This window comes from Pezoporus occidentalis, unplaced genomic scaffold (genome assembly GCF_034315485.1).
Source record: "Pezoporus occidentalis ecotype Australia unplaced genomic scaffold, CSIRO_AGI_Poc_V1 ctg102, whole genome shotgun sequence".
In the NCBI taxonomy this organism is placed as follows: Eukaryota; Metazoa; Chordata; class Aves; order Psittaciformes; family Psittacidae; genus Pezoporus; species Pezoporus occidentalis.
Genome location: NW_026912801.1, coordinates 914,910 through 925,375, shown reverse-complemented (window position 1 = coordinate 925,375; position 10,466 = coordinate 914,910). Strand labels below are relative to the sequence as shown.

Here is a 10,466-nt window from a genome sequence, read left to right as displayed (position 1 = left end):
GGGGATAAGGTCTCAAAATGCCTCTTTCTCTCTTTGGAAGCGCTTCCCATTTAGAAGTTCACAGCCAACCACAGCTGGTGCTGCCTCATCCCCAGTCAAACAAGGCAGCGTCTTAATCACAGGGGATATGGGGATGGAGCTGGTTGGACTCTCCATTGGGATCCCTGCTGGTCACTGGCCACACCAACTCCAGGAAAGAATCTTCTGCTGCAAAACACTAATGAAAGGAAGTTAAAGCTCAAGTTTAAGACTGCCAGACATCCCTGGGAATGGTTGCTTTCAGGAGGACAAAGACCCGACTATTTCTTGCTACTAAAGGTCTGGAAGAGAACAAGCTTTAGCAGCAGAAAAAGGGAGATGCACTTGGTCCTGCGCAGGGAAGAGCTTCTGCCTAAGAGCTCATCTCAGTCTCCCCTCTGGCAGGTTCAAGCCATTCCCCTTGGCCTGTCCCTCCATCCCTTGTCCCAAGCCCCTCTCCAGGTTTCCTGCAGCCCCTTCAGGCACTGGAGCTGCTCTCAGGTCTCCCCTTCAGGAGCCTTCTCTTCTCCAGGCTGCCCCAGCCCAGCTCTCCCAGCCTGGCTCCGGAGCAGAGCTGCTCCCTCCCGCATCCATGGAGCATCCTTCCGGCACCTCCTGCCCTCCCTCCTTCCCGTGCCAAACCCGGAGCATCAGTGCCATCTGCTGGCGGCTCTGGGTATCGCAGCCGGACCCGCCGTGGATCGGCTCCGGCCCCGGGTACCGGAGGGCGATGGTGACCGGGCGAGGTGGTGTCCCCGTGGGGCATCACCTCCCTGAACCCCTCCGGGCGCTCCCACCATCCCGGTGAGCCCTTCCCTTGGGCCAGCCCCTGGTGATCGGCTGGAAGCAGGACCTAAACCTGCAAAAATTAAACAATAATAATAAAAAATAAGAAAATTATTATTATTATTATTAATAATAATAATAGAAAACAACAAGAAAAATCAGAGAAACATTGCTTGGGTGGTGCAATGCGTGAAGGGGTATGTCACTACAACAGGAGCTGCAGCTACGCAAGGGAATGTCTCTTTCTCTCCCAAACCGAGGAGAAGGAGGGCCTGGGGTGTGAAGAAGAGCAACAAGGAGGTTGTGTTACTCAAGGGATGGGTTTAGATCTTGAAGCGAAGAAAGCATCTGAGCGAAGCAGCAGCCACCACCGTGCGCTATGGTCTTCCCGGCAGCGTGTGCCCATCACACTGGCACCCGACAAGGCACAAAGGTCTTGGTTGCACACGAAGGATCGATGCCCCCCGAATGCAAACCCATCCCCATTGCCCCCAGGGGTGCAGGAGAGTCAGAGCTGGGAACCTTCTCTACCACCCCAACCTCCTCCTTCACCATCCTGAACCCAACCCAGCTTTCCAGCACCCCCAAGCCCACCATCAACTCCCACAGCCAGGATGTTTGCCCACCTCTCCCAGCCCATGGAGCTCATAATTCCCCCAGGGAGTGAAAGAAGACAGAAACCATCATGGGCTGGTTTGGTTTTTTCCTTTTCCAATAGTCTCACTTTATTAGATACCACATCAAGAGAGGATGTGCTGCATGCAGCGGAAGACTGGAGCAGTTCTAGTTCCTGTGTAACATCTTCTTCTTCTCTTAATAGTTGTAAACTGAGAGTTTGCTGTAAAATCACTGCATGCAAGTTTGAATGCAAACAGCAGAAGAGGCTTTTTGCTCTGGTTTCCACCATTCCCAATCCCTAGGTGCATGCTTTATTTACAACAAAAAGAACTCATTCAGGGCAGGAATTCCCATCGGAAAAACGGAGAAGAGGGTGGCAGAGACAGAGGACTGGGGTTTGCTCAGTACCAATGGGGGAACTGGCAAGATGCACTTGATTTGTGTGGGTGCAAAGAGATGCTTTGAGTGTCATTGGTCTGAAGGGAAAACAGGCCGAGTGAGAATGGCAATGCAGGACATGGGTAAAGGCAACCTTAACTTAAATGCTCCACACACACAAAGGAGGCTGGGCCGCTCCAGGTCTGCAATAAATCAAGGAATTGCTTGGATTTTGGCTTTTTCCCCTTTTGGAAGGTAATTTCAGCCCTAAGCCCACGTGGCCCCAGCACAGCTCTGAGCCCAGCTGCTGCTCTGAGTGCCACAGGCGGGTTTTGGCCATTCTGAAGGGTACAACAGCAGCATCCTGCAGCTAAACCATCACTTCCCACGGGAGCAAGGGTCCAGGCACAGCTGCATGGGACACAGAGGGAAACGATCCAAAAGAACAGGGTTGTTTCCATCTTTGTCCTCCACAGAGCCTGCACGGAGGCCAGCATGGCTCAGGGAACATTGCACTTATTGGTGCGGGGTGGAGAGCTGCCCAACAGGAACAGGAATAGTCTCAGTGTCCTCTCCCATTGCAATTCTCTGTGCATCGTGCCCCAAGCAGCCACAGGATGGAGCCCAGGGTGATGGAAGAGCTTATCCCAGCTCAGTCTGAACGGAGCAGAGGATGCACATGCTGGTTGAGGTTTGTTCTCCCCATGCGTGGTCCGAGGGTGGAGAGCTGGGGCTAGGGAGGATGCAGACTTCCTTGGAGGAGCAAGGCTGGAGCTAGGCTGGGGTAGGGCTACTCTGCAGCAATGCTTTGCATGCAGGTGTTAGCATCAGGCAGTGACGTTGGCATCGCTCAGTCCATAGCCCCACCAGCTGCAGCATCCCAGCCCTGCAGAGAGGCTCACTGTAGGTCAGCACTCAGCAAGCTCTGCTGGGGGAAAGTTAGGGGGGGAAAATAACATCAAGAATAGGAAAATAACTCATCTGATTGAAAAGAAACAGCTCTGCAGCACAGCTGAACTGAGAACAGGCCACATGCCAGCAGCCTACAGCAGAGGCTGCAATGGAAGTCATGGGAGAGGAGCATGAACCAAGGCGCTGGGGCTCGGGTTCCATACAACATGCACAGCGTGGAGCTGACCAACACTATGTCCCAATAGTGCTTATTGTGCTACCATCAACATGGCTAGGCTTGAGGCTGTCCAGAGACAGCAAGTGACACCAAACCTGACCAGCATCAGTCTGAACACGCCCCGATGCTCCTGCTATGGAGAACCAATCAAACACCTGCAGGGGATCATGAAAGCAGGTTTCAGATCATGACAGACTGAAGGCTGGCTGTTGAAGACAATGGTGCTTGTGCAGATGGGAAAGGAAAGTAAGCAAGCAAAGTAAAACCAAACCCCAAAGTTTGGGAGACCTCTCCCTGTTCCAGCCAACTTCAGTATCTGTGGTACTTCAAAGCAAGCATCCCTGCGCACATCAGCTGCTTGGTGGGAAGTATCATCTCCCTCGGCTTCCCTCCTGCATCTGGTAGGGCAAACAGTGGGCAGCAGAGAGGGTGGTCCAAGGAGGGCCCAGGGGCTCAGTACTATGTGCTAGGATGTGAAGAGGAGGTAGTCACAAGCTCAAAAGAGGGGTGGGCTCCTGTAGCGATGGAGCCATGCGTGGTGGTTGGAAATGAACACAAACCAGCCCAAATCTCTGTTTCCCTGCGAGCACAGAGTGGCTCCCTATTTCTCATTATTATTAGTGGATCTTCTCAGCAAAGGATGTACCACGATATTGCTCAAGTGTGCCAAATCAGAACTAAAGCTCAAGCAGGACTCACAGGATTACATCAGTGATGCAGGCTTTAGCCTAGTCACGACAACACAGATACCAGGCTACGGTTACGACCCACACCAAAGCCAAACAGCTTTTTCATTATTGCAACTGAGGTATCGATATCACACAAGCAGAATGGGCTGATGCTCCCACACCAGTGCTCAACCCCACCACTGGGAGATGAAGGAGCCACGAGCCAGAGGTGATGGGCTGGAGGAGCACGGAGCATCACACACACACACACACACACACACACACCAGGGATGCTACCACGTGCGTGAGACTAGTGAGGAAGAGGAACAGTCAGAGGGTAACTATTGCTTGACAAAGTTACACAACGGGGTATTTCAGTGGCACCCCCCCATCACCCCCCAAAAATAAAGGAGGAATAGAATATATAAAAGATCTGGGTTAGTTTTCAGGTGGGAGTGAGGACAGGGCACAGGGGATGCTCCGAGGGGGCAGAAGAGCAGCGCTGCCCCGGGATCGGAGGTGTGTAGCAAGGCATGACTGCGCTGGAAGACGGACATCAGAGATCTACAGGGGCTTGGCAGAGGATGGGCCACTTGGGGAGGCTTGGGCAGCAGCTGCCTTTAATCACTGGCAACGTGGTTCTCGTTCTGGAGGGTGTGCCAGCGCTCAATCTTCTTGTCCTTGTTCTTCAAGCATTCATACCAGTGTTTCAAGCGCTCCCCCTTAGCCGTGATGCCGAGCTGACAGCCGCCTGGAAGGAAGGGAGAAGAGGAGATAATCGTATTCAGAGATGGTGCTGATGGCCCAAAAGTCACTTCCAGAGGGGCAGATCCTGTATTTGCAGTGTTTCTTTCCACCTCCTGGATTTAAACTCTCATGGAAACAAGCAGAGATTCTCTACCTGAGCAGAAGCCCCCATGGGATGCTGCGGATGGGGAGCACAGTGGGTGTACTCTATGTGACAGCCTCATACAAGCACCCAACCAACTTGCACGGTCCCACCTCAAGGCTCCTCACATGGCAGGTGCCCTACGCATCCCTCCGGTACAGGGTGTCAGGACCATACCCCGGAGCACAGAGACTTCAGCTCACCGATGTAGTCATTTGATTTTCCAATGTCGTAATCCCAGACAGAAATGTCCAGTGATTTCTTGGCCAGGTCGCTGTGTTTGATATCATAGAAGAACTCCTGCGGAAGAGGAACATCCACATCACACCAAGCATCCCAGGAAAGGACACCCAGAAAACCCTCCTTCCCTCTGGCACCTCTCCTGCCAGGGTCACAAGCCCCTAAGATGAGCTCACCCCTTGTATCTGAGCGAGCACTTTGCTGCTGTCCTATGAAAGCAGCACCGACCACAACATAGGGATGCTCATCCCACCAACCCCCTGGCCACGGTGACATGGAGCTGGGAGCAGGAAGGCCTCAGTGTGCCCAGTGCTGCCCAGCACCGAACTGGTGACGTCTCCCATGGTAAAGCCATTCCTAGCCTATTCCTGGCTGCAGAAGGGGGAAGCCTCAGAAGAACCAAGCCTCAGGGAGTTCGTCTTCCACCTCCACACAACGTAGCAATTAGCTAAGTTGATTTAATCACATAAATAAATAGACCCCTCCTTACCTCATTAAACTCGGGATTCAACGTTTTCTTCTTAATCTGTGTCTTGTGCTTGGCCTTTTTGCCCATGTCAGGTTTCAGCCAACTGGGGGCAACAGAAAACAGCTCAAAACTCAAGCGCAACAACAGTGGAAGCTAAAAACCCCAGAGGTTTGGGGCTAGGAAAAGCAGCTGAAGGTATTAGCGAAGGTATTGGCCAGTCTGGCTCCGGAGCCTTCTCATATCATCTAAAACCAATGGAAAATGGAAAACCCAGCCAAGAACATGAAATGGGGAGAGAAATGGAAAAAACAGCCCATTAGCAATAGCAGGCAGACTGGTGTGCTCAGCTGGGGCAGGCTCACCTACAGAATGTAGGAAGAACGAGGGGCTTTGCAGCCTGGCTGCAGCCCCAGAACTACGTTGCAGGCTTGGTATTAATTAGATCTATGTTGGAAGCTGGTTTTACCACAGGAAAGCACCATCTTCCGCTTGTGGGAATGGGAAAGGTAAAGAAAACCAGAGGGAGACTGAGAAGGAGACCGGCTCGGTTCCACTGCGCTGCAGAGGGATGTGCAGAATGTTCAGCATGAGGGTTATTGAGTGAGTTTTAGGGAGAACAGAGGTTTGTTCTGAAGGCACAGAGAAAACAGCAATGAAACCCGCAACCAGGAATGGCTGCAGGGTCCTCTCCGTGTCACACCTTATGAGGTTTCAGGTAGAACAATCTGGTTTGCCCATGTTCACAGGAGGCACCCGACAAGCACCACTGCTCGAGGAGACCTGCTCCGTGCCACGGCAAGGCAGCACCAGCATGAACCACGCGGGTACTGCTGCCTGTGTTCATTAGGGTGACCTGCTTGCAGCGGGGACATGGCACAGGACAGGGACAGGCACAGCAGGGCAATCCTGGGCTCCCACCTACAACCACTGTGTGAGCTTATAGGGCTGCAAGTGAGGCACAGGCTCCTTGTCGCGCGTGGAGGGACGTCAAACCACCCCTGCCCTGCAGCCATGGTGGGTTACAGCTGGGGAAAGGGTCCTCTTGTCCTCCAGCTCTGCAATGGCTGCTGGGTCTGGGCATTAAGGAACCTATGGGGAGTGGATGGAGCCAAGGGCTGGGTCAGCCTCACTTAGCTTCAGCCACGGTGGGGCATTACCACCTTGCACAGCATCACTCCTGCGTGAGGTCTCGAGGTGCTTGGGAAACGCTCTCCTGTCTCCAGTGGCTTTGGAAGGAGGTCTCAGCCCGCCAGCTACTCCCCAAGGACACTTGGGGGGCCCCATGCCCGCCCGTCACCACACTGAAGCCATCCCCAGCTCCCGCTTACAGCTTAACGAAGGGGTCTGAGTATCCGTTGGCATCCATGGCAGCCAGGTGCACGCAGCGGACGATGCCGACAATCAAACCGCCCTGCTGGGTGCTGTACATGAGGGACACGAGGATCTTGCCACGCTCCTCTATATCCCCACCACGATCTACCTGCAAGAGGAAGCAGCCAGAGGTGGGGACATGGGGGCTGAGCGAGGAAGACTGCCAACTGCAGAGGAGGTGAGATGAGAGGGATAGAAGGGAACCTTGTACCCCCATGAGATGATGGATGAGCGTGTTGCTCTCCAAGGACTCTTACCTCCTCTTCGTACAGTGCCATCCCACGGGATGAGCCGGTCGTTCCAGTACGCTTCATCTTGGATGGGGAAGGGAAAGAAGAGACTGCAATGAGGGAATGCACGTGGAGAGGCACCATGCTATGGCAAAACCAACCCCAGGAGCCCGGCCCAGCTCTTCCACTGGACGCAGGAGTGGAAGGGGCTCAGATGTGCTCATCTGCTCCATCAGCCTCCAGAAGACTCAGCACTGGGGACTGGAGGCTTATGGACACAGCAACCAGCTCTCTCCTCCAGTTTGACGTATACCAGCACTGGCCAACAGCATCAGCAGATCTGCGACCAGAGAGGTCCCAGAATCACTTCCCACCACACTCTTATCTCCCAGCCTTCGTGTATCACATCAGCCCACACATGGGTGAGAATCCAGGTCCTGAAGCTGCCAATGAAGTCAGGCACCTACAGCTCTGGGCTAGCTCCAGCTCCAAGCTCATCACTAACTCCCTCACATGCCATTTGTTATCAACCTCAACATCACTGGGAGCAGCAAGGGATCTCACAGGAACTCACTGGTATTACTCTCTCCAGGCAGATGTTGAAGTTCTTTTTCTGATTGGCTTTGATTTTCTTCAAGGAAACTCGAGTCTCTCCAATGAACTCATTGTGGCCAAATTTGTCTTCATCACACACGGAGATCCTGATGGGAATGGGAAAGGTGAACATCAACCGGGCTGGAGCAGTGCCTGGCTCCAGAGCACAAACGCACTCCTGCCTTGGCAGTGCTCAAAGCCGCCATCCACCTGGCTCTCCCCTGACCAAAAGCAGTCAGAAAACTCCACTTTTTAATATGTGCATATATACATACATGCACTATACAAATCTCTATGGTAACAAAAATAATAGTAATGCTAATAATATCAAATGACAGGGTTGAAATGGCTTTCTCTTTAGAAGGACCATCAAAATCAGCGCGTTCACACGAAGCATGGCGATTTTAACCAAAACCTCTGCATTTTGCTGCCAGTGCCCTCCTGAGGAAGGCTGGCTTGTGATGCTGCATGCAAGGAGCCTCATAGGTCCCCATCCCACCCCACTGTGTGATACCCCAGCTCCTCTGCTTGCCTGAGGGTTTTCCTTTGCATGTCCTCATCCGTGATGCCATGGTACACCAGGGTCTCATTCCACACGGGGTTGCGGGTGTTGCGCAGCGTCTTCGTCCTCAGCTTGTTTGACTACAGCATCAAAACAGAACAGGGCATAATCACCCCCCTCATCTTCTCCCCACCTAAACTTCAGCTCCTGGCAGAGTATTAAATTAGATGCTCCATCACTTCTGGCTCACAAGAGATGGTTTGACTGGGCTCTGCAGGACATCACTGCTGCCTGCTGAGGCTGTCGCGCCGGTGAGCCATCAACTCCAGGTGAGCATCACTGACCTGACAGGGTAGACCTTTATACAAGCACATAATAAAGCACCTCAGCCACCTGCAGTGACCAGGGCAGGCTTCATCACCCGGCTTTATTCACTGCCTGGGATCTAACCCCTCAAGGACACTTGTACAAGGAAAAGTTGCACAGAGCAACAGTGCGGAGCTTGGATAAGGGCTCTTGTGGTCTAAAGGAGATGGCAGCTTGGGAAATGAGAAGCTCTGCTGCTTGTGCACCAAGATAGATCACCAAAGAAGAGAGCAATGGAAATCAAAGCATCTCCCAAGGTCACGACACCAAGCTTTACCCTGCACAAGAACAGAAAGTCCCCACGCATAAGGTAAACCTGTAAATGTCAATTCAAAGAGTCAGAGAATGCCAGATTGGTTTGGGTTGGAAGGGACCTTAAAACTCATCCAGTCCCAACCCCTGCCACGGGCAGGGACCCCTTCCACTGGAGCAGCTTGCTCCAAGCCCCTGTGTCCAACCTGGCCTTGAACACTGCCAGGGATGGGGCAGCCACAGCTTCTCTGTGGTTTTATTGTCAGTTTTCCCCCTTCTTTTACATTTAGTTCCTCTGAGCAAATCCCTGTTATTTCTTCACAGCTCTATCCAGAACGTGCTGCAGCTTCAAAGCAAACGGATGGTTCCAACTCTGGTAATAACTAGAATTATCGTCAGATGTTTTGTGATGCATTGACAGTGCCACCTCCTCTGGAGCTCCCCTCCATCCCTAAAGCAGATCCCTGCCTGCAAGATGAGCTGTTCCTTGGGTATGGGAGAGCATCTGCAAGCATCGCTTTTCAGAGATACTCCCCAGGTAAAACAGCACTAGTGAGTGACTATGCAAGGAAAACAAGGGGAGAAAGTGATGCGAGAAGGGACATCAGGGGGCTTTGAGAAAGCTCTGCTCCATCCCCAGCCCAAAACACCCCAAAGCAGGTAAAGCCTCACCTTGCTGGCTCCAGGCAAGAGGTGCAGTTTGACGTAGGGATCCGCCAGGCCATTTGAGTCCATTGGTTTTAAGCCCTAAGAGATAATAAGGAGAGAATGGTGCAGGAATCCTCCTTAAGAGCAGCCAGGGAATAGAAAGCAGCACCCATGAAGCAACTGAGCCAAGAGCACCATCTGTCAGCGGCCGCCCTGCTTCCATCTCATTGCACTGGGAGCTGGGACCCAGATGAGCTTAAACTGGTGAAAGAAGGGGGAAAAGAGGCACTTACTTTGGCCTTGATGAGGGTGCAGTGCAGGGAGCTGTTCTCCTGGTCATAGAGCAGGCTGAACTCCAGCGCTCCCAGCGTAGCTGATGGACAGAGGAGGAGGTGGAAACAGGACCTTGTTACAACCCCAGCCAACAACTGTGTGTAATCAGCCCTGATTAGTAACGATTAGAAGGATTTGTGGTTCAAATGTAAAAGCCATTTAGCGCACGTGAGACTGCTGGCATCAGCCAAACTGCCACACACAGATCCAGCCAGGCCAGAGAGCTCCGGTCATCAGAGCTTTACAGTGGTAGAACAACCCAGTTTGGGGCTTTTGATTTCAGTATTCCCCAGGCAAAGGAGGATGTAACCCATCAAACCCTTCTCAGGGCAATGCCACCCCAGGACCTGGGGGCCAGCATCTCCTCCCAAGGCTTGGGGCTTGGTGTTTAGCCCCCATTTGACTTGTTGGAAACCAGCTCATGCTTGTCTTCACCAGAGCCTAAACCACCCTGTGTCACAGCTCAGTGATTTGGTGCAAAACCTATTCAAGATCCCACAAGCAGCACTGAACTGAATAGGGACAGCCTGTGAGATCCTACCCTGGCTCCAAGCAGCATTCCCCATTGATAATCCCTGCCAGAGACCCACAGCCTTACAGCGTGAGCCACAATCCTGCAGCAACCACCTCAAAATCCTCTCCCTCCCCTCTGGGTACATACTGCCTTCATCAGAGTCGTAGCTGTTGGCATCCTCCTCCTCTTCCTCCTGGGGCGGCTGCCGCTGTGGGGCTGCGGACACCGGCTGGATGGCAGATGCCTGTGGGATGCTGGATGCCTGTGGGATGCTGGATGCCGGTGGGATGCTGGATGCCGGTGGGATGGCCGATGGCTGCCGGGCCGGCCTCTCCTCTCTGCCGGGGGGCACGGTGTAGCCCCCTGCTCGCTCCTCTCTTGCTGCAGCCCGGGCCATCTCCGGGGGTCCCAGTGGTGGGCTCGCTGCAGGAGGGACCCCATTAGCCCCCGGCACACTCCGT

The 10,466-nt window shown here is 53.2% G+C and overlaps 1 protein-coding gene across 5 annotated transcripts in view; it reads right to left on the bottom strand.

The window, feature by feature from the left end:
- Positions 1 to 4,022: 4,022 nt before the first annotated feature.
- The window catches only part of RPH3A (rabphilin 3A), a 29,340-nt gene continuing 22,896 nt past the window's right edge, over positions 4,023 to 10,466 (bottom strand). For all 5 annotated transcript variants that reach the window (XM_062615054.1, XM_062615072.1, XM_062615044.1 and 2 more), the window contains 10 exons: positions 10,153 to 10,428; positions 9,452 to 9,531; positions 9,183 to 9,257; positions 7,923 to 8,032; positions 7,371 to 7,497; positions 6,824 to 6,880; positions 6,524 to 6,675; positions 5,217 to 5,298; positions 4,690 to 4,786; positions 4,023 to 4,348 (listed from right to left, as the gene is read on the bottom strand). In XM_062615054.1, coding sequence (XP_062471038.1) covers positions 4,218 to 4,348; positions 4,690 to 4,786; positions 5,217 to 5,298; positions 6,524 to 6,675; positions 6,824 to 6,880; positions 7,371 to 7,497; positions 7,923 to 8,032; positions 9,183 to 9,257; positions 9,452 to 9,531; positions 10,153 to 10,428 — 1,187 coding nt within the window. In that variant the 3' untranslated portion in view covers positions 4,023 to 4,217. The remainder of the gene's footprint in view (positions 4,349 to 4,689; positions 4,787 to 5,216; positions 5,299 to 6,523; positions 6,676 to 6,823; positions 6,881 to 7,370; positions 7,498 to 7,922; positions 8,033 to 9,182; positions 9,258 to 9,451; positions 9,532 to 10,152; positions 10,429 to 10,466) is intronic.